General features: G+C 45.0%; 1 protein-coding gene across 1 annotated transcript in view; it reads right to left on the bottom strand.

Moving 5' to 3' along the window:
* Positions 1-640: 640 nt before the first annotated feature.
* TARS1 (threonyl-tRNA synthetase 1) overlaps positions 641-23,158 on the bottom strand; it is a 35,495-nt gene continuing 12,977 nt past the window's right edge. Inside the window, exons 11-19 of the mRNA XM_081320529.1 lie at positions 18,054-18,220; positions 15,263-15,425; positions 15,034-15,171; positions 13,996-14,073; positions 6,599-6,699; positions 6,406-6,510; positions 4,999-5,071; positions 3,475-3,589; positions 641-1,135 (exon numbers count right to left, since the gene is read on the bottom strand). Coding sequence (XP_081176655.1) covers positions 987-1,135; positions 3,475-3,589; positions 4,999-5,071; positions 6,406-6,510; positions 6,599-6,699; positions 13,996-14,073; positions 15,034-15,171; positions 15,263-15,425; positions 18,054-18,220 — 1,089 coding nt within the window. The 3' untranslated portion in view covers positions 641-986. The remainder of the gene's footprint in view (positions 1,136-3,474; positions 3,590-4,998; positions 5,072-6,405; positions 6,511-6,598; positions 6,700-13,995; positions 14,074-15,033; positions 15,172-15,262; positions 15,426-18,053; positions 18,221-23,158) is intronic.

The raw sequence follows: 23,158 nt of genomic DNA, 5'->3' as shown, positions 1-23,158 counted from the left end.
TACTGCTTATTCAGGCATGATGTATTATTTGGTGATTTCATGGTGACTCACAACTCTCCCCTCAGCTTTCACCATGCTGTCAGATGACAGATATTTTTTTGGATTTTCTTGCAAGTACATAGAAAATAGCTTTTCTGCGTTCAAGAAAGGGGGAAAATATTTGCATTAGGATGCAAATTATAAGAATGATCCCTGACTTGCTTTCATCTGTAAAGTTTTGAAGAAAAAGGCTGAAAGACAGAAAAGGAAGGAAAGGGTCTTAAGCTGTATTGCATGATACCAGATAGATGCAGGAGAAACAGCTAACAATTGCTGCGTAAGAGGAGGACACATCATTTATTCAACTTTAAGTCGGATGTGATCCTATTTTAAATCTCAAAAGTATGTGTAGTCTAACCATTTACAATGAAACTGACCTGGCTCAGGAAAATATTGGGACAGTTTGATGTTCTGTATTAGATGATGTTGTTAATCAGTGTTTGTCAAACTTGGCAACTTTAAAATGTGTGCAGTTCAACTCCCAGATTTTCCCAGCCTTCTTAAAGCTGCCAAGTTTGGCAAACTCTGTTGTAAATGAAACAGAAGAATGAACAGGAATTGCAAAACAACAAAGAACACATGGGAACAATCTCTTTGTCGAAAATCAGAAGGTATTTTTAACCAAATTTATTCTGTGAAGAAAAACACTGAAGAGGTTTGATCTAAATCCCTGATTAGCCTTTACACTGTGCCTTTGTTCTCTGGGTCTTGGACAATATCATTTCAGAAGCTTTTATCCAGTTGCTAATCAAAATAATCTCCTTCATCATACAAAGATTTTCAACTTCATCTCTATTTGAATTCTGAACCTATAAACATGTTTAACTTATTTGAGAAAATTTTTATTTCAAAGAGGATAGTGCAAAATTTTTATCCCTCAAAACTAACTTAGGAGAGAATGAGAACGCTAGCTCAATTAATTGGAGTCAAAGAAGCAAAGGATTTGGTTAAAATTCTTCTTCAGCATTTTTGCTGTGGCCACGCTTCAGCTGCAGGAGTCTTTCTACTGTTTCAGGCACTGTACGTTCACCATGAATCTTGTTGTCTCTTGTACGGATATTCACAGTCCCACAAGCCTTCTCTTTCTCACCAACAACTAAAAGGCAGAGAGAGAGGAAGAAATTGAAGAAAAACAAGGTAACATCAAAAAAAAGAGATGCAATACATTACTATAAAATATTTAAGAACGACACTGCCCTCACTGATATAGGCAAAAATTCATCATTGTTGTGATCAGTAATATATAAATAATGTATGGTTTCCTACTATACATTTCTAAACATGGTGAATGGAAAATATGTAGCTTGGGCAACAAAAGGAGCTGTTTAGGGAGGATTTGTGGGGAAAACCATAAGGAATATATCAAGCTATAAAATATTGAAAATGGTCATTTATAAGAAGCACTGAAAATCAGATAATTAAAAATTAAATGAGAATTATAAGATAAGAAGTTAAATGAGATTATTTAACGTAATGTTTCTCAAATTGGCAATGTTAAGATGTGTGGACTTCAATTCCCAGAATTCCCCAGTAGAATTCTAGAAGCTTCTAGGCTTGGCAGACTGGCAGAGGCAAAGCTGCATCTTAGAAATGCCAACTTTGAGAAACACTGTTAAATAATCTCATCAGAAGACTAGAAATAAAATTGTTTGCCTAAGGCAGACATGTCAAACACAAGGCCCGGGGGCCGGATCCGGCCCGCAAAGTGGTTTCATGTGGCCCGCAAAGCCATCCTGGAAACAGTGAGGGAACGGCCCCCACTACCTTGGCCCTGGCCCAGAGACCCTCCTTCTGCCAGAGACCCTCAGATCTGTCCCACTCCAGCCCAGGCCCCCATAGGCACCCATCATGCGAACGATGTAGAGCTGGCCATGCCCACCCAGTAGGCCATACACACTCTAGCCACACCCATGCAATAGGCCACGCCCACCCTAGCCATACCCACCCGGCTCCTTGAGGGCAACGGCAATGCTGATGCGGCCCTCAATGAAATTGAGTTTGACACCCCTGGCCTAAGGGGACAATTCATACTTTCTGGGCATTTTGTCAGGAGCAGCAAGACAGGCTTATATCAGAAATATTTGAAATTGCTATATTACTGTTTCTGTGGTCTTCTGACTCCTCTCTGCTTTTATCATGACAACTGCAGTTTAGATATGTGATTAAAAATTGACAGAATAGCATGTTGAAAAATCACTGCTGATATATATCTCTATAACAGAAATACCATGAATTGGGTTTCATTCCCAAATAACAGGAACCTTGGTGGAGCAGTGGGCTAATGCCTCCTTAAGTAACACCAGCTGCCTGCAACTAGTGCAGGTTCGCATCCCACCAGGCTCAAGGTTGACTCAGCCTTCCATCCTTCCGAGGTAGGTAAAATGAGGACCCAGATTGTTGGGGGCAATTAAGCTGACTTTGTAATAATGCCGCTTGGGGGGGGGGGCTAATAAGCAGGCATATACATAGAATGAAGGCTATTGCTAAGCACATTGGTTTGTGCTTAAATTGTAAGCCGCCCTGAGTCTTCGGAGAAGGGCGGGATATAAATGGGATTAAAATAAAAAATAAAACAGGAAATCAACAAATATTGTGCATTTGAAGTAGGTTTTGCATGCTATTTGCAATTCAAGGTATTTACACAAAAGCAAAATAGATGCAAATTCATAAAGTAGGATTGGCCTATTTATACTTGCTTTCCTCTTGCAAATAAAAGCATTAGGAAGGTGATAAAAAGGGGAACCATATAGTGTGCGTGCAACAATTGTGTTTGGTGTTGTCTATGTATTTGGTATGAAAACAGTATGGCATTTTTGTTAGATGTTTAAATAGCACGGTGTTTCTCAACCTTGGCAACCTTAAGACAAGTGAACTCCAACTCAACAAATATATTAACTTTTATGGAGTTTATTTAATATATGATTTTTATTTTAAAATATTTTAACTTTGTATATTTTATGTTTTTTTTAGCTTTAAAATTATTCTTATGCTGGTCTACGACAATAATAGATTTGACCTGAAGCAACTCAACAGATGGATTCTGGGAGTTGAAGTCCATCCACCTTAAAATCACCACAGTTGAGAAACACTGGATTAAAAGAGAAGAGCTTCTGATATAGCGTAGCTCTCAACATTTTCTGTCAATCTGAGAAGCTAGCAGAGCAGTTGACTAAGATTTGTGCCAAAGGTCTATTGCTACAAATGAAGATCTAATGCAATTTAATATATAGGCCTGGAAGCTCAGATTTGTTCCAAAGGTGGCACCAATTAAATGGAGAACCCATGCATCTAAATAAATGTGCTTTTCTTGCAAGTCAGCACAGCAACTTCATACATTAATAAGCAGGAAACAGCTACTTAGCTTCTGAATAATACTTTAAAGTAGATATTGTTCAAATGGAGCTAGAAATACACATTGCACAGAGATACGTTTACCTAAAATAAAATTGTACTGGGCAAGCTGAGCATTTCTGATCTTCTTATTCAGAGTACAACCAGGGTCCACATCAACATCCGCCATTAAGCCAGCATCATGGAACTGTTGCTTCACCTTTCAGAGAATCAAATTAGCAATGTTTAGATTATGTTTAAAGCAAACATCTGGAGGAAAAGGCATTTGGGGGTTTGCAATTCCTCGAATCAAAATAGCAAGTTTTGCTTCACAAATATGACACTTGGAAATCACAGAATCTGTAATCAACTTAACATTTAAAAGTTAAGCCCTAAAATATTTCTATGGTAAGTATTTGGATAACATGTTTTTTCAAAGATATTCAGGTATATGCAGAGATGAAAGCAAATTGTGACTCTAATCTATATAGATTACTCAAGAACATAGCAATAAAGTTTTATCATTGGAAACATTACATGGATGCATAAATACACATATAACTGCAGTCAACTTCCCTAAACACCCAAGCAGAACAGTCACTTAAATATTTTTTTTTAATTTTTATTACATTTATATCCCGCCCTTCTCCGAAGACTCAGGGCGGCTTACAAGCTTAGCAGTAGTAGCCTTCATTCTATGTATATGCCTGCTTGTTAGGGCTTTTGCCCCCCCCCAAGCGGCATTATTACAAAGTCAGCTTATTGCCCCCAACAATCTGGGTCCTCATTTTACCTACCTCGGAAGGATGGAAGGCTGAGTCAACCTTGAGCCTGGTGGGATGCGAACCTTCACTAATTGCAGGCAGCTGGTGTTACTTAAGGAGGCATTAGCCCACTGCTCCACCAAGGCTATTCCTCTCTATTGGACAGCTAGCGATCCACTTCTCAGTTCCCTTATTTAGAACTGAGATTTGTAGATTTGTAAATAAGGACAAACTGTGAGCTACATATAAAGAGTTCAAATAATAATAATAATAATAATAATAATAATAATAATAATAATAATAATAATAATAATAATAATAATAATAATAATAATAATAATAATAATAATAATAATAACAACAACAACAACAACAACAACAATAATAATAATAATAATAATAATAATAATAATAATAAAGTTGGAAGGGACCTTGGAGGTCATCTAGTTCAACCCCCTGCTCAGGCAGGAAACCTTATACCATTTCAGGCAAACGGCTGTCCAGTCTCTTCTTAAAAACCTCCAGTGTTGGAGCATTCACCGCTTCTGGAGGCAGGTTGTTCCACTGGTTAATTGTTCTAACTGTCATGAAGTTTCTCCTTAGTTCTAGGTTGCTTCTCTCCTTGACTAGTTTCCATCCATTTGCAATGCAAGTGGTTTGCATCTGTTCTTGTGTGGGTTTTGTTTATATTCCTAAAAGGATTTCTGGACTTTAGTCTCTGACAACACAGAATCCATCTATGCTGCCCTCAAAAAGCAAGACTTTTTCACCAAGGAGTTTGCCATTCTCTTTTTGGAAATGTTCACATCTTTAGGTGTACCTGAGTTGATTCTGCATATAGAACAAAATAAAATTTAAAACTTGCCTTTTGTGCATATTCATCACACGTTGGTCCAACAGGTATTACCATCACTTGCTGAGGAGATATCCAGAGTGGCCTTGCACAAAAGAGAAGGAAAAGAAGTCATTGTTATATGTTTGACGATAAGAGCTGATTCTTGCTACTTTGGGGGGAGGGTTAGCAATAATAACCTTCTGCATTGCTATTAATTGTAAGAATTTCTTAGAAAGTATACACAGAATGGGCTTCAAAATTGTACATTTCTTACAGAATCAGAAAAGGAATTATTGTTTGTAGCTCAGAATAGGTCAGATCCTGATTTGATATCCTAATTCTACCAATTAATTGAGACTGAATGAATTTTCTAGCTCAAACGTAACAGGTTTCTTACCTGGCTTTAATAAGATGGTGTCGTAAGTTAGTTTTTTCAGCACCATTGTAACTAAACAAACGGCCATAAGTCGAGGGTTACCTGTAACTGCAACTTATAAGGACATTTGAATAAAAGCTGCATTGAGTGGTGGGAAGACCACCTGCTCTCTAAATAGTTATGGCTTCCAAAGAATAAAATTTCCCACACTGGGTGGGTGACAGATTCACAGGCTACTCATCGACTCAAGCAAAACCAGGTCTCATTAAATCCTCCCCTGCAGTCCGGCTGCAAGGCAAAGGTTTTCCTTTGATTTGAGAGCAGCTATAATTAAATCTGCAGGCTTAAAATGCAAGTAATCTTAACCCTGGTAAATTGAAACAGCTTGTGGTTTGAAATTCAGTCTTCCGACAATTGCAGTTAAAATCAGTTCGTTGATCAAGATTTGATCGTGGCCAAGTAGCTCTCAAAGGCTGCACAGAGGAAGAATGTGCACACCCAGGAAGAAGGTAACGTTCTATGACACATTCTGATTTATTACAATGTCTAAATGCAGCCCCCTTATTTAGGGTTGTTGTGGGGAAAATAGCAAGCAGGGACATTATACACACCACCTTAAATTGTATGGAGTACGATTATAATAATAATTGTAACTGACAGTTGTGATTTCATATATTTGTGTACAGGTAGACCTTGACTTATGACCACAATGAAGCTCATTGATAAGCAAGACAGTCGGTAACTGAGTTGTGGCCCATTTTACACCTTTTTTGCCACAGTTGTTAAGTGAATCACTGTAGTTGTTAAGTACGTTATGCAGTTGTTAAGTGAATCTGGGTTCCCCCATTGACTTTGTCGGAAGCCAGTTATTACAGTGCAATTATCATAAATACATCTACTTGTCAAGCACCCAAATTTTGATCACTTGCCCATGAGAATGTTGAAATGGTAAGTGTGAAAACTGGCCATGTGTTCCTTTTTTTCAGTGTTGTAACTCTGAATGGTCACTAAATGAATTGTTGTAAGTCGAGGACTATCTGTATAAAATAAAAATACAATACCATTTGCCTCCATAGTTTTCAGTCAGGATAGCAATCATTCTCTCCACTGATCCCAAAATGGCACGATGTATAATCACCGGTCTTGTTTTGTCATTACCATCGTGGCTAGAAGATAAAATCAGTGTAATTGTCAAAAATCAGTTAACTAGATAAAGATCATAAAATGCAACATAAAATAACAGAATCTATTTACCTCATGTATGTAAGGTTAAACCTCAGAGGGAGCTGGAAGTCCAGTTGGATGGTGGCACATTGATGGTACCTCCCAATGGCATCTTTGATCTGGATATCAATCTTTTGGGGGTGACAAGGAAGAGGATGAGACAAACATGGATAGAATTCTTACAAACACTGAAGAACTGAACTGAAGAAGCTTCTTGGATGAGAAGCGAAACGTCTTCAAGGAAAAACAGTTCAGCCTCTTGAAAAAAAGACCTTGGGAACAACCATGACCTGGATGAGTAAGAATCTCCATAGACCCTCACAAACGTTCTTTACAGCAAAGCACTTTTAAAAATTACTACTCAATTAGAGATGAGGCAGCATCTCAAACCCACCATCAGGCTACACCAATGAACTACTCTGAGGAAAAAGGATCTCTGGATTACGTTATTTTCCATACAGGTAGTCCTTGACTTACAACAGAGGTCCCCAACCTTTTGGGCACCAGGGACTGGTTCCGTGGAGAGAGGTTTTTCCATGGACCGGAGGGTACAGTATGTGGTTTTGTGTGCTGCCTGCATCCCACAGATGGGGCTTTACTTGTTTGTGCGGCCCGGTTGCTGGCATGCCACAGCCCGGTACTAGTCAGTAGGTGAAAATTCATTTGCTCACTTAAGCTTTTAATTCTAAATGAATCTGCTATTATCCCTTGTTGCCTTGATTTTTAATATGACAATTCCACATTTTAAAATCCTATTTTGTAGCTAATTTGGAAGTCACAATGAAAAACATCCTCACACTATCTAATAGTCTGCTGAGGAAAACATACCACAGTGTTAAAAGGAAGCGTGAAGGAGTGAGCTTTGGTATGGCTTATCTTTTCATCCAGAGATTAGCTTCAAGATTATACTCCTGCTTCCGTTACATCTTGATTTAAATGTATGATGTCCTTATCTGGCTTATTTTATTTTATTTATTTTATTTTATTTCACAGACATTATAATCAGCAGCTTTTTCCAAAAGGAGCAAGAGGTTTCCTAAGATATTTTATTAGAAATGTTTTTACTACCTTGTTTTACAATCTAGTTCACCTGGGTGCAGTTAGTGCAAAGAATTGTCTATGTCTCTGAATTACACAGAAATTTTGATCTCCTTTTCATCTTGCAAAGTGTCAGTGAAATGCTACCAATCAGATCTAACATTTTTGTTCCAAGCAGGCCCCCAAACCAAGAATGTGTTGTGACTCAGGGCCAGCCTGTGGGTCCGACAGCCGGCTCCGATGTATCGGATGACTCAGATGAGGGGGAGGAGGGAGACGAACCGGCTGATGATGGTTTGGAGGCTTTGCAGAGCCCTCAGCCGGGGACCTCTTCTCAGCTGCGTGAGCCCGATAGTGCGGAGGATGATGACCCACAGCTGGCCCTGTTCAAGGACGCCCGACGCAGGAGGCAGTCGAGCAGGAACAAACAAAGAAAGGCTGTGGGACTCCTCGGGAGGAGGCACAGGGAGACCACGCCCTGAGCTCTCAATAAAAGGAGTGTTTGGGGAGGGGCTGGTTGCTGAAAGCAACTCTTCCGCTTGAGGAGACAAGCTCTAGTGTTTTTGTTAATTGCGTAATAAATCTTGGCAGACGCCTTTTAGCCTTGGACGCTCTCCAGTCTCTTCTTTCTGAATAGGGGTTTGCCTTACTACAAGGCCAGAAGAGGGCTGGTTCAGAACAGTTTGCTTTCAGCCTCCCACCCCTTACTACTACAATGGAGCAGCTTCTTGCCGAGAATGCTCAGCTCACCCAGCAACTCACTTTGCTGGCAGCTCAGGTGGCTCAACTGCAAGCTCAGGTACATGCTGCACCCCCACCCAGGAGGAAATGTCAGATAGCTATGCCGGATAAATTTGCTGGCAATCCAGAACTGTTTCCTGCCTTCCTGGGACAATGCCAGCGTTTTATCAGCGTGAGAGCAGCTGATTTCCCCACTGACCGAGATAAGGTGGGATTCGTGTTGAGCCTTCTGTCGGGGGATGCAGCTCGTTGGGGCACGCCTTTGCTGGCACAGCCTAGCCCTTTGTTGGATAACTTTGGGGGGTTTTGTGACCATATGCGCCTCATGTACGAGGACCCAATTAAGGCGCAGACCGCCACCCGACGCCTGAAAGCTTTGAGGCAGGGTCAGCGCCCCCTACAGGCCTATATCAGTGATTTCCGGCTGCTTAGCCAGGATTCCGCCTGGAATGAGGCTGCGCTCGTGGATGCCTTCCAGGATGGCTTGTCGGAGGAGGTGTTGGATGAGCTGGCCCGCGTGGACATTCCCTCAGACCTGAATGGGCTGATCCATCTTTGTCTGCGGATCGATGCCCGGCTGCAGCAGCGAAAGAGTCGCCGTGCCACCCCACAGACCCCTGCCGCTCCTGTTGTGCGTGAGCCCCCAGTCCAGAGGGAGGAGCCAATGGAGCTGGGTGCCGCCAGGTCCCGTCTCTCGGTGACGGAAATGGACAGACGACGATCGGGGGGGTTGTGTTTTTACTGTGGGGACCCTGGACATTTGGCTGCTTCTTGCCCGAAGAAGCGTCAGCGGGCATCAGTGACCAAGCCTGCCCCGAGAAAGTCTTCTACTTTGCTGTCGGGAAACGGCCCGAGCCCGATCTAGACGGTGTGATAGATCGGGCGACCCACAACGACCACGCCGAGCGACGCCGTTCTGACGGTGCCTGTGAACCTCCACGGCATTTGATTTTGGAGGCACGTCTGATCCTTCCTGGCAAGCCAGAGGGGATTCCGGTCCATGCCTTAATTGACTCTGGGGCTACCACTAACTTTATGGACTCGGCCTTCGTGGCCAAATGGGCTGTTCCCCAGTGTCCGGTGGATCCGCCCATGCTTGTGGAGACCATCGATGGTCGAGTGCTCCTGTCCGGGCCTATTACGGCCGCCACGCAACCCGTGTGTATGGCCATCAGTTCTCATGTGGAGGCCATCCAGTTCTACATCACTTCGGAACTGCACTTCCCCGTGGTCTTGGGTCTGGCGTGGCTCCGGGCGCATGATCCACAGATCTATTGGTCTCAGAACTTGGTCACCTTCCCAAGTTTGCAGTGCGTGGACCACACCCGCCATATCTGTGCCGGCCAGGTGGAGGGTTCCCCAGGGGTTTCCTTGCCTCCCGAACTGTCCGACTTTGCTGACGTGTTCAGTGAGTCAGAGGCGGACCAATTACCCCCGCACAGGCCCTACGACTGCTCCATTGATCTAGTCCCTGATGCGCCTCTCCCAGTGGGGCGTTTGTACTCCATGTCGGAGCCCGAGTTGGCTGCATTACGGGACTTCCTGACAAAGAATTTGGCTCGTGGTTTCATCCGGCCCTCGTCCTCGCCAGTGTCTGCGCCTGTGCTCTTCGTCAAAAAGAAGTCGGGCGAGTTACGGCTTTGCTGTGACTACCGGAAACTCAACGCCATCACGGTGCGTAACCGCTACCCGTTGCCCCTCATCCCCGAGCTCTTGGACCGACTCCGGGAGGCTAAGATCTTCACGAAACTGGACCTGCGTGGAGCTTACAACCTCGTCAGGGTTCGGCCGGGTGATGAGTGGAAGACGGCGTTTGGTACTCGCTATGGACATTTCGAGTACACGGTGATGCCGTTTGGCCTGACCAACGCCCCCGCTGTGTTTCAGCATTTTATGAACGACATCTTTCGGGATCTGTTGGACCAGTTTGTCGTGATTTACCTGGACGACATCCTGATTTACTCCCCGTCGCGTGAAGCGCATCATCAGCATCTCCGTCAGGTCCTGCAGCGCCTCCGGAAACATCGGCTGTTTGCCAAGTTGGAGAAGTGCCAGTTCTACCAGGTGACCATCGATTTCCTGGGTCACCGCATTTCTCCTGAGGGCATCGCCATGGAGCCGAGTAAAGTTGAGTCGTTGCAGAGTTGGCAACCCCCGCGTCGCGTGAAGGACGTTCAGCGACTTCTTGGATTTGCCAACTACTATCGGACATTCATCCCTGGCTTTGCTGCCTTGACAGCCCCCCTCACCCGGCTCCTGCAGAAGAAGACTCGGTTCCAGTGGAACGCCCCCGAACAACAGGCGTTCCAAGCTTTGAAGGACGCCTTCATGAAGGAGCCCATCTTGAAGCATCCTGACCCGCAACGGCCGTTTGTCGTGGAGGCGGACGCCTCCGACATTGCCATTGGGGCCGTGTTACTCCAGGCAGCGACGCCCAGCGGTACCCTTTTCCCTTGCGCATATCACTCTCGGAAATTGAATCCCTCGGAGCGCAACTATACCATCTGGGAGAAGGAGCTGCTGGCCATCAAGGCGGCGTTCGAGGCTTGGAGGCATCATCTGGAGGGGGCGCGGCATCAAATTGAGGTCCGGACGGACCACAAGAATCTGGAAAGCCTGCAGACCGCTCGGAATTTGAACCAACGCCAGATCCGGTGGTCCCTCTTCTTTGCGAGGTTTGACTTCCGGGTGCGGTACATACCAAGCGGGCACAACCAGAGAGCGGATGCTCTGTCCAGGAAGCCCGAGTACACCCGAGTGGAAGACAAGCTTCCGCCCAGGACAGTGATCCCCGTCGAGTCTTTTGCTGCGGTGCGGGAGCCGGTGGATATACGGGCTCGGATCCGGGAGGCGCAGCAGCAGGAGGCGTGGGTGGCTCAGCGGAAGGAAGAGGTGGGGCCAGATTCGCCTTGGTCGGTCACGGATGGACTCCTGTATTATCGTGACCGGCTCTATGTTCCAGGAGGGCCACTCAGGGGACTCGTCCTCAGCCAGTGTCATGATAACCCGGCTGCGGGGCATTTTGGCCTGTTCAAGACTCTGAACCTGGTCTCCCGTACCTTCTGGTGGCCCCGAGTCCGACACGACGTCCAGTCTTATGTCACCTCCTGCATCCCATGCAGGCAGGCCAAGTCAGCGACAGGGGCCCCGCCTGGTTTACTGCAGCCTTTGCCAACACCCAAGAGACCCTGGGGGGCTGTGTCCATGGACTTTCTGACGGATCTACCCCCATCTTCCGGCTTCACGACAGTGTTTGTGGTGGTGGACATGCTGACCAAGATGGCGCACTTCATCCCCTGTCGCGGCTTACCGTCAGCTCGCGCCACTAGTCGCATGTTCATCCAACAGGTGTTCCGGCTGCACGGCCTTCCCGATAGAGTCGTCTCCGATAGGGGGGCCCAGTTTACAGCCCGCTTCTGGCAGGAGTTGATGCGGGCGTTGGACATTAAGGCTTGCCTCTCGTCCGCGCATCATCCACAAACCGACGGGGGTACCGAGAAGGTCATCGGTATCTTAGAGCAGTATCTGCGCTGCTACGTTAACCTGCAGCAGGACAATTGGGTGGACTATTTGGCCATAGCCGAGTTTGCTTTTAACAACTCGCAGCACACCTCCACGCAGATGACACCGTTCTTGGCCAACGTGGGTTATCACCCCAGGTTTTTCCCCCTTTCTCCCGTGGACTCACCGGAGCCGGCAGCGAACGAATTCATGGCGGAGTTACAGGCGATCCATCGGTTGGTGCGACGGCAGCTGGAGAAGGCCAAGGCCGACTACAAGAGGTTCGCCGATCGGTCGAGAAGGGATACGCCTCCATTATCGGTGGGGGATCGGGTCTGGCTGTCCACCAGGAACCTACCATCCACTCGGCCGGCGAGGAAGCTGGACCACCGTTACCTTGGACCGTTCCCAGTCGAGGCCGTCATCAACCCGGTCGCCTATTGTTTAACTCTGCCACGTTCCCTGCGCGTGCACCCCGTCTTCCATCGGTCCTTGTTGGTCCCCGAACAACCGGCTTGTCCACTTCGCCAAGCGGAACCTCCCCCATCAGAACCTCGTGATGGCGACAGCACCCCCGAGTACGAGGTCGCCAGCATCAGGGATTCCCGCTGGCTGAAAGGTCGCTTCCAGTACCTGATCGAGTGGAAAGGGTACGGGCCGGAGGACTTCACATGGGAAGACGCGACCGCCGTTCATGCCCCTGCGTTGGTGACTGCTTTTCACGAACAGTTCCCATCCCGACCGCATCCGGATCGGCAGACCCGGGGGAAGGGCCCTGCGGTGCGGGATAGTGTTGTGACTCAGGGCCAGCCTGTGGGTCCGACAGCCGGCTCCGATGTATCGGATGACTCAGATGAGGGGGAGGAGGGAGACGAACCGGCTGATGATGGTTTGGAGGCTTTGCAGAGCCCTCAGCCGGGGACCTCTTCTCAGCTGCGTGAGCCCGAGAGTGCGGAGGATGATGACCCACAGCTGGCCCTGTTCAAGGACGCCCGACGCAGGAGGCAGTCGAGCAGGAACAAACAAAGAAAGGCTGTGGGACTCCTCGGGAGGAGGCACAGGGAGACCACGCCCTGAGCTCTCAATAAAAGGAGTGTTTGGGGAGGGGCTGGTTGCTGAAAGCAACTCTTCCGCTTGAGGAGACAAGCTCTAGTGTTTTTGTTAATTGCGTAATAAATCTTGGCAGACGCCTTTTAGCCTTGGACGCTCTCCAGTCTCTTCTTTCTGAATAGGGGTTTGCCTTACTACAAGGCCAGAAGAGGGCTGGTTCAGAACAGAATGATACATAGTGATACTTCCAACCTGAGTTCTTTAGTTTCCACACCTATAGACAGAATCTTGCCAGACTGAAGACTACTGTATCTGCATCTACCATACACTCTTAGAACTATTAGGGAGTTGTCTTCACCCTCTTTCTCTCACACAAAATATCGCTACATTGCATCACATATACAAATCTGTTACATGCAATTCTCCCATATACAATTATGTATAACTAATAGTCTAGTCCAAGGGTAGGCAACCTTGGCTCTTTTATGACTCGTGGACTTCAACTCCCAGAATTCCTGAGTCAGCTGACTCAGGAATTCTGGGAGTTGAAGTCCATGAGTCATAAAAGAGACAACCTTGCCTACCCCTGGTCTAGTCCAGTGTTTCTCAACCTTGGCCACTTGAAGATGTATAGACTTCAACTTCCAGAATTCCCCAGCCAGAGGTGAAGTCCACACATACTCAAGTGGCCAAGGTTGAGAAACACTGAGCTAGTCCATTCCTCAAATCAACTCCCCTGATTTTGGATTCAGAGAACCAGCCTCTAGGAGAGACAGAGATGCAAGTTGGATAAGCAATGCTTCACAAGCATTACTTCTCCAACAGGCAAAGAGAAAGGCTAAGAATAAGTGAGCTAACTGGTCACATACATACACCAACCTGTCTCCATTTTACTGTAAAGGAATAAGTGGAGAACATTTCTCATCCTCCTGCCTGAATGTTCTGCTAAATAACCTCAAAGCCCTGAAGAGAATCATGGTATAATGGAAGTCAAGTACAGCTAAAGGAATGATACCAGTACATAACTTCTCTAATAAAACAACTTCATGGAAAATAAAGTAGCACTTTAAAATGTGCTCTGATGGTGATTTACTAACCTTCGGCCCATAGAAAGCTCCATCTCCAGGGTTCAGTTCCCATTTCTCACCAAACTCATTCAGGCTATTTTCAAGTTGCTAGTGGAAAATGATATGCCAAGTATTAATGGATTTGTTCTAAGCAAAATTATTTGTGGTTTCTCTTCTTCACAACACAGATGTTAGAGGAGTTTACTTCTTACTTTTATGACTCTCTCTCTCTCTCTCTGTGTTTGTGTCTCCAAGTCAGTGTTAACCCTGGTGACTAGCTTATTTCTATTATAGTTTTCTAACTGTTTGAGTCTCAAGAAGTTGGCAATATATAAAACTCTGTATCAGTAAATACGATGTACACCTAGCTAGGTTGAAACATCAGAGTGCTATCTTATTATCTGGAAACTTTTTTCCTTCCAATCTCAGAACCCGTTAAATTGGATTAAAAATAGGCTGAGCATCAGCTAGTTACATTCTTAATATGTGCTTTTAGACTGAACTTAACTTATAAGTGTGAGCCACTAAAATTATTTTGCCTGGCAATATATTCTGCAGCCTGGATTTACTACCTTATGTAGGAGAAAATCTACAGTAGACCGAAGTGCATGGACACTGTGCATGGACACTGTCTATGTTAGCCAAAGAACAGAAGAAATCACCTCCATGCTACAGTTAACAAAATTATATGCCTTTTAATAAAAGTCAGTCCAAAAAGTTGTGCCAGACTTATCCAGTTCATGGGGTCCATTTTAGACCCCCAAACTTTGCCCCCCTCAACCCTCATGCTAAGAGCTCCTTCCTTCCCTGCTGCCTGTAATCTATATAGAATTCGTGCATCTAATGTTATAGAAAAAAAATCACATTAAAAAATGTATTCTTTTTTCATCCTCTCTGAGAAGAGTTGAGGACAACAGGGGCTCCAGATTCAGTACAATTTAACCCCCAAACTACTAAGTGGAAATTATATATTTGGATACAGCTTCCTTAGACTCATTTACTTGGGCCCATTTACTTCATTATTGTAGGAAATAAATGAATAAACCACAACATTTCAGAGACAAATACCTTTTCAGCTTGATTCCACACTTCAACATCTCCAAGGAACTTTTCGGGACGGGTAGAGAGGTGAAGTTTGAAGGAAAAACCAAAGACGTCATAGACGGTGCGCAAGAATTCAAGGCAACTGTTAATCTCCCCTTCAATCTGTCCATGAAACAAAAAGACCCAATGCGATCAATAATGTTTTGTTTTTAACGAAATGATTTTCCTTAAATAACCCTGGATCATTTCCCACCTGCTCCATGGCACAAAATATGTGAGCATCATCTTGCTGGAAACGCCTCACTCGGGTGAGACCGGTCAGCGTCCCAGACAGTTCGTTACGGTGCAGAACTCCAAAGTCAGCCAGGCGCAAAGGTAGCTCCCTCCATGATCTTGGCCGATGGTCAAACATAAGACTGAAGAAAGTAAGACAAATAGTTGGCACCTGACCGGGATGACATTACTGTGAGAATAGCCATATGAAGAATTAAAAACAGACTTGAAAAGCAGATGCTGAAAGCTTTTCTACAAATCTAGCAGTTTTCCCCAACCAGACATTTTCCAAAGAAGAATAGGACTATCATTTCAGGATTTCCAGCCCAGCAGAGAAGGACCTTTCGTCATTGTTTCTAGCTACAACGTTTGGCCCGAAGACCCCGCTTGCTTTTTGAGTGGTACTCAGCCATTCTCTAAAAACACAGGATGGGTTAAGACATAGCCTAAGTTGGAAAAACTTGAGCTGAAATGAAATTCTTTAAATAATGAGCATGGTTTAGCCTTGTGGTTTTGATACTCCCTCTCTCTCCTCTTACATTAAACGTTTCGATTTTGGGTTGGCTTTTTGAAGGGTTGTGAAACTATGCCAAAGCTTTGTGAAAAGAGAAGGTGAGAAGATTTCAGGACCAGTTTGCATCTCTGTTTTAAGAGTCTCAGATCTACCTGAACTGGCTAATAAGCTGGGATTGCAACTAAAATTCAAATAAAGAATTGTAATGTGAAGAGTAGCTTTGGAGAGTGCCAGTATAATGTTGCAGGCAGTCTATAGGTAGACAGTGCTTTGGTGTGGGGCTGAGTGCCCATGTTGCACTTCTCAGTGCCTCCTTACAGAAACTGCACTACTTCCTAAGTTTACATAGTAGTTGTACAATTCCATGAAAATATACCCTTGAATTAAGGATAATTAAGGCTTAATTCAAGTGCTTTAGAATGGGTGTGGGCATACTGTCACCGCCTCCTTAATTCAAGCACATAATTTCTTACTGTTCACACCCAGGAAATCTCTCAGATGTTTGAAAGAGGTGCAGACAGGTGTGGCATACTTGCCCATGGCTGCTCTTTGCCACTTTGGATTTGAAACATTGTACATCCCCATGGTGAATCTACAGCATAGTAGTGATTGTTGACAGATGTAGTACAGGTAGTCCTCAATTTACAACCATTTTTTTTAGCAACATCATATAAGTGACTTTTGCACACTTATGACGATTGCAGCATCCTCGGGGTCCCTGATTCAGGTACTTGGCAACTGGCATGATCAGTTACGACAGCTGACCTGTCCTAAAGTCATGTGATCGCCATGTGTAATCTTCCCAGCTAGTGGGGGGGGGGGGAAGCTAGATTCACTGAATGAACATATGATTCACTTAACAACTGTAGTGATTCATTTAACAGCTATGGCAAAAAAAGATCATAAAATAGAGCACAACTCACTGGATAACTGTCTTGCTTAGCAATGGAAATTTTGGGTTCAACTGTAGTTGTAAATCAAGGTTTATCTGTACTGCACATCATTCCTACATCATGTAGTAATTGGACAAGGCATGCAACTACAGGTAGTCCTTGCTTAGCAACCACAACTGGGACTGGGAACTGTTGCTAATCATTGTGGTCATTAGTCAGATTATCACATGACCACAACATATTTATGATCTCACTTCCACTGCAGTTGTTAAACAAGACATCATGTGACCACCACTTCCAAGATTTTACTGCTAGCTACTCCATTGACTCTGTTTGCGGGAAGCCCGTTGTGAAGTACACAAATGGTGTTCACATGACTGCAGAATACTGCGATGGTTGTAAATGCCTGTCAGTGGCAAAGTGCCTGAATCTTGAGCATGTGACCACAGGAACGCTGTAGTGGTCATAAGTGTGAGGACCAGTTGTAAAGTTAATTTGCTGTTGTAATTTCAAGCAATCGCTAAACAGGACAGACATTAAGCAAAGTCTTTCTGTAATTTACTTCAGTATTCAAAACTAAATCCTGACCTTAGTTTAAAACCTCCTCTCCTTTCTTCCCCAAATTCTTCCTTCTTGAATCTCTGCTGTCCTCACTCATCTTACTAACAGATTCTCAAAATGTTAGCTTTATCTTTCCCACCTATACTATATTGTGTTTGTGGCAATCTATACGCAGATTTACAAACCCAAAACTCGGGTCTTCCCTTGTGTTGACAGTTTTGTGTTTTCCAAAAGTATTAGACAGAAGGGAAGCAGCTAGCCAAGCACAGGACCACAGAAGGAGACACAGTACAAGTTTGCCTAAACAGACTTGGGTCAGTTACTAAATTGACTGCAGCCACAGAAATGAAGCATTGCCTTATGGCAGACATGTCAAACACAAGGCCCAGGGGCCAGATGCGGCCCGCGAAGTGGTTTCATGTGGCCCGCGAAGCCATCCTGGAAACAGTGAGGGAACGGCCCCCACTGCCTTGGCCCTGGCCCAGAGACCCTCCACCTGCCAGAGACCCTCAGATCTGTCCCACTCCTGCCCAGGCCCCCATAGGCACCTTGATGCGTAGGCCATACACACTCTAACCACGCCCACCCAGTAGGCCACGCCCACCCTGGCCACACCCACCCGGCCCCCTGAGGGCAACCGCAATGCTGATGCGGCCCTCAATGAAATTGAGTTTGACACCCCTGCCTTATGGGCTTCGGTGAAAAATATCTGCAAGCCTATTCCAAGAATAGGTCGTAAATTCTAGACCAAAATAAGAGTAGGATGGAAAAAAGAACACTAAAAGTCAGCACAAATCTAATACCAGTGTCCAGGACAGTTCATGGGCTTCAGAGCGAAAGTCTCCTTTTCCACCTCAAAGGAAAACATGTTGTCACTGTAATGCTGCCAATGGCCAGAGGTCACCCAAAGCTTGCTGTTGTAGACGTTTGGAGACACAACTTCTTGGAAGCCTCGTTTCCGATACTCGCTCTGAAAAATCAAATCTAAGAGTCAGAGACACATTTAGCAGAAAGAATCATATACAGGTGGTCCTCGACTTGCGACGAGCCCAACATTTTCGTTGCCAAGTGAGACAATTGTTAGTTTTGCCCCATGTTATGACCTTTCTTGCTACAATTGTAAGTGAATCACTGAAGTTAAGTTACGGTAGTAACCCAGTTGTTAAGTGAATCTAGCTTCCCCATTGACTTTGCTTATCAGAAGGGCGCAAAAGTTGATCATATGACCCCGGGACACTCCATTCGTCATAAATATGAGCCAGTTGCCAAGCATCCAAATTTTGATCATGTGACCATGAGGATGCTGCACTGATCACAAGTGTGAAAAACGGTCATAAGTTACTTTTTTCCTTGCTATTGTAATGTCACTAAACAAATGAGTTGTAAGTCGAGGACTATCTGTGCTTAGTTAAGCAATTTTCTCCTAACCACTGCATAGTCTTCATTACCGTGAATAATCCATAGTCATTAACATATGAAAGAATTGTGTATTCTTTTATTATGAACAATGAGCCATACTCAGAATTAAAACAAATATACAAGTAGAATGTGAAGTGAAGTGGGCCTTAGAAAAGCTGAGCAACAACAAAGCTAGTGGAGGTGACAGTATCCCAGCTGAGCTATTCAAAATCTTAAAAGACGATGCAGTAAAAGTGCTACACTCAATTTGCCAGCAAATTTGGAAAACTCAACAGTGGCCACAGGATTGGAAAAGATCAGTTTACATTCCAATTCCAAAGAAAGGCAGTGCCAAAGAATGTTCAAACTATAGCACCATTGCACTCATTTCTCATGCTAGTAAAGTTATGCTTAAAATCTTACAAGCTAGACTCCAGCAGTATGTGGATCGAGAACTACCAGAAGTACAGGCAGGATTTCGAAGAGGCAGAGGAACCAGAGATCAAATTGCCAACATACGCTGGATCATGGAGAAAGCTAGAGAGTTCCAGAAAAACATCTACTTCTGCTTCATTGACTATGCTAAAGCCTTTGACTGTGTGGATCATAACAAACTCTGGCAAGTCCTTAAAGAGATGGGCATACCAGACCATCTTATTTGTCTCTTGAGAAAACTATATGCGGGCCAAGAAGCAACAGTGAGAACTGGACACGGAACCACTGATTGGTTCAAAATTGGGAAAGGAGTCCGGAAAGGCTGTATACTGTCGCCTTGCCTATTTAACTTATATGCAGAGCACATCATGAGAAAGGCAGGGCTAGATGAATCAAAAGTTGGAATTAAGATTGCTGGAAGAAACATCAACAACCTAAGATATGCAGATGATACCACTCTAATGGCAGAAAGTGAAGAAGAACTAAAGAGCCTCTTGTTGCAGGTGAAGAAGGAGAGTGCAAAACTTGGGTTGAAACTAAACATTAAGAAAACCAAGATCATGGCATCTGGCCCTCTCAATTCCTGGCAAATAGATGGGGAAGAAATGGAGGTAGTGACAGATTTTATTTTCCTGGGCTCCAAGATCACTACAAATGGGGACTGTAGCCAAGAAATTACAAGACGCTTGCTCCTTGGGAGGAAAGCCATGGCAAATCTAGACAGCACACTAAAAAGCAGAGACATAACCCTGTCAACAAAAGTGCGTATAGTCAAGGCTATGGTCTTCCCAGTTGCAATGTATGGCAGTGAAAGCTGGACCATAAGAAAGGCTGAGCGCCAAAGAATTGAAGCCTTTGAACTATGGTGCTGGAGAAGACTCCTGCGAGTTCCTTGGACTGCAAGGCGATCAAACCGGTCAGTCCTAGAGGAGATCAACCCTGACTGCTCTTTAGAAGGCCAGATCCTGAAGCTAAAACTCAAATACTTTGGCCACCTAATGAGAAGGACAGACTCACTGGAGAAGAGCCTAATGCTGGGAAAGATTGAGGGCAATAGAAGAAGGGGACGACAGAGAATGAGGTGGTTGGATGGAGTCACTGAAGCAGTAGGCGTGAGCTTAGATGGACTCCAGAAGATGGTAGAGGACAGGAAGGCCTGGAGGAACATTGTCCATAGGGTCGCGATGGGTCAGACACGACTTCGCAACTAACAACAACAACACAAGTAGTCCTTGCTTACCAACTATCTCATTTAGTGACCATTTAAAAATATTAAAAAGTTTTTGTTACCAAACCTTTGATTATGCTTGTCACAGCATCCCATAGTCACATGATCACCATCCGCTTGTGTCAGGATAATAATAGCTAAACAGCTTATGTAAAGATGTGGATGATGCAATGATAGGATGATGCAATATTAGGAATGACTCAGCAGGGTCTGTGTCTGTGCCTTTAAGACAGGGCTTTTCAACCTTTTAACCCATTGTACCACTTTTAGGATATGGCAACATCCGAGTACCACCAGTCGCCCTAGCACGGTGTCAAAAACTTGATGACCAAAAAAGGAAAAAAAAGATGAAATACAGGTAGTCCTCGACTTACAACAGTTCACTTAGTGACTGTTCAAAGTTACAATGGCACTGAAAAAAGTGCCCCCCAAGCCACAGCCGAGCAAGACACCTGCCTGCCTGCCCGGCGATGCTCTTCCTCCTGTCCCGAGGTTTTCATTGTTGTGAGCATTTCTGTTGAGGATTAGCAGCAGGGGTGGGGGGTGTTTGGTTTTTATTCCCCCCGTCTGCTGGGTGGTTGCAGCAGGTTTTGGTCACTTCACATGACCCTGGGACACTGTGACCGTCATAAATATGAATCAGTTGCCAAACATCTCAATGTACATCACAAGACCCTGGAGATGCTACAACATTCCAGCTGATTGGTGTTTCTTCTGGGCTCAGCAGACACGCCGGGATCAGCACCGAGCGAGCTCCGGCTGGAGCCTGGTGCTGATCCTGGCGCTTCCACTGAGCCCTGACAGCCCTGCAGCTCCAGCCATCTCTCACTCAGGCTTGTGCGATGCTGCCACCGGTTCAGCTCATTCCCCTCCCCTGCAACCACTTTTCTAGGATGGTCGCGTACCACCTGCCAGGTGCCAATGTACCACAGGTGGTACCCGTACCACTGATTGAAAAGCCCTGCTTTAAGAGGCTGAGTATAAAAGGGGAGTTTTTTATTGGAGTTTTTCTCTCTCCTCCGTTTGACTGCTGTAATTGCTGTGTATTGGAGTTTGCTGTTTCACCACGTGTATGTATTTTATTTCTAGTGTATATTTGTAGACATAGTGTAATATAAACCACCATTTAATTACAAACCACTGTGTATTGCAGGGGTGTCAAACTCAATTTCATTGAGGGCCACATCAGCATTGCAGTTGCCCTCAGGGGCCTGGGTGGGTGTGACCTGGGTGGGCGTGGCCTATGGGGTGGGCGTGGCTAAAGTGCTTATGGCCTACTGGGTGGGCGTGGCCAGCTCTACATCGTTCGCATCAAGGGTGCCTATGGGGGCCTGGGCAGGAGTGGGACAGATCTGAGGGTCTCTGGCAAAAGGAGGGTCTCTGGGCCAGGGCCAAGGCAGCGGGGGCCATTCCCTCACTGTTTCCAGGATGGCTTCGCAGGCCACATGAAACCACTCTGCGGGCCGGATCTGGCCCCCGGGCCTTGTGTTTGACATGTCTGGTGTATTGCATTTACTCCTGGGTTACCTCAGCGCAATAAGACTGTGTATGTTCTGACAGCTTGCTTTATAAGCAGTTTTGTTTTGCTTAAGGGCGAAAAGGAAAGTCACATCAGAAGCCTGATGTGGTCACACGATTTTCTGCTTTGTGATTGGAGCACTTAATAACAGAATTGCTATCCGTTGTGATCACTAAGTAAGGACTTATCTGTACTATGGCGATCAGGGATGCATTCTTTGATCACATGTCTTTGCTACTGCTACAGTAAATTTGGCCACGGTGTTAATTCACCGGCTTCACCTTTCTATACTTTTTCTTGCCTACCTCTGATTTCTTTCACTTCTCCCCACTCTCCCTTCAAACCATTTTTATCACATCCATGCTTTGGATCAGACACAGACCTTCTCAAAAATGGTTTTTCCATACATGGAATAGTTCATGCACGGAATATTTTGCATATTCATTATAATCACATATTCTGACAGTTCAGCAAATATTACCAAGAATAATTAGATAGCTACCAGCTCTGTTCTATAATCTATAATCATCAGGAGTAATAAAACATGCTGGCTAGGGAATTCTGGAAGCTGAAGTCAACACATCTTCAAGTTGCCCCAGTTGGGAAATAGTGGTTTGGCTAGACATTTAATTGGCTCCAAATTAATAGAAACGTATTGAATAAATGAGTGAATTCTATTGGTCACAAGCTGCCAATTGTCAAGATATTAGAGTTGCTTGCCAGAGCACTGCAGACTTGTACATTTTGTGATCTATCAAGTCAAATGTCTTCTAGACCAGTTCAGGCTTATGAAATAGCCTACAACCGTGGTGGCGAACGTATGGCACGGGTGCCACAGGTGGCACGCAGAGCCCTCTCTGTGGGCACGCGTGCGTTCGCCCCAGTCCTAGGCCTTCAGCTGGGTTTTATAAAACCTTTTCGCTTTAGTCCTCTGCTACCGTGTACAAAAGAAAAAAGGTTCAAACAATCCATTTCAACTTCTCGTGGGAAAAAATAAGTTCTCACAAAGTTGGAATTGATTGACTGAACTTTTTAGTCCCACCCAGTCTGCCTTTACCACTGCAGCCACGCCCACCCAAAGGGCCACGCCCACCTGGCACCCGATGATACATAAGTGGGTTTTGGGTTGCAGTTTGGGCACTCGGTCTCTAAAAGGTTTGCCATCACTGGCCTACAAGGATTTTTTCCTGCCTTTGGGAGGGAATACAGGAGGCAACTTATGTTCTTTACCTGTTGAGTGAATTGTGATGTTAGCCAGAAGCTGAACAGATCTATTCTATAAATACCTTGACCAAGGTAGCACAATTATCATAAGGCTGTACATTGTG

This window comes from Vipera berus, assembly GCF_964194415.1.
Source record: "Vipera berus genome assembly, chromosome: 2".
Taxonomy (NCBI): Eukaryota; Metazoa; Chordata; class Lepidosauria; order Squamata; family Viperidae; genus Vipera; species Vipera berus.
This window is presented reverse-complemented; position numbering and strand designations above follow the sequence as displayed.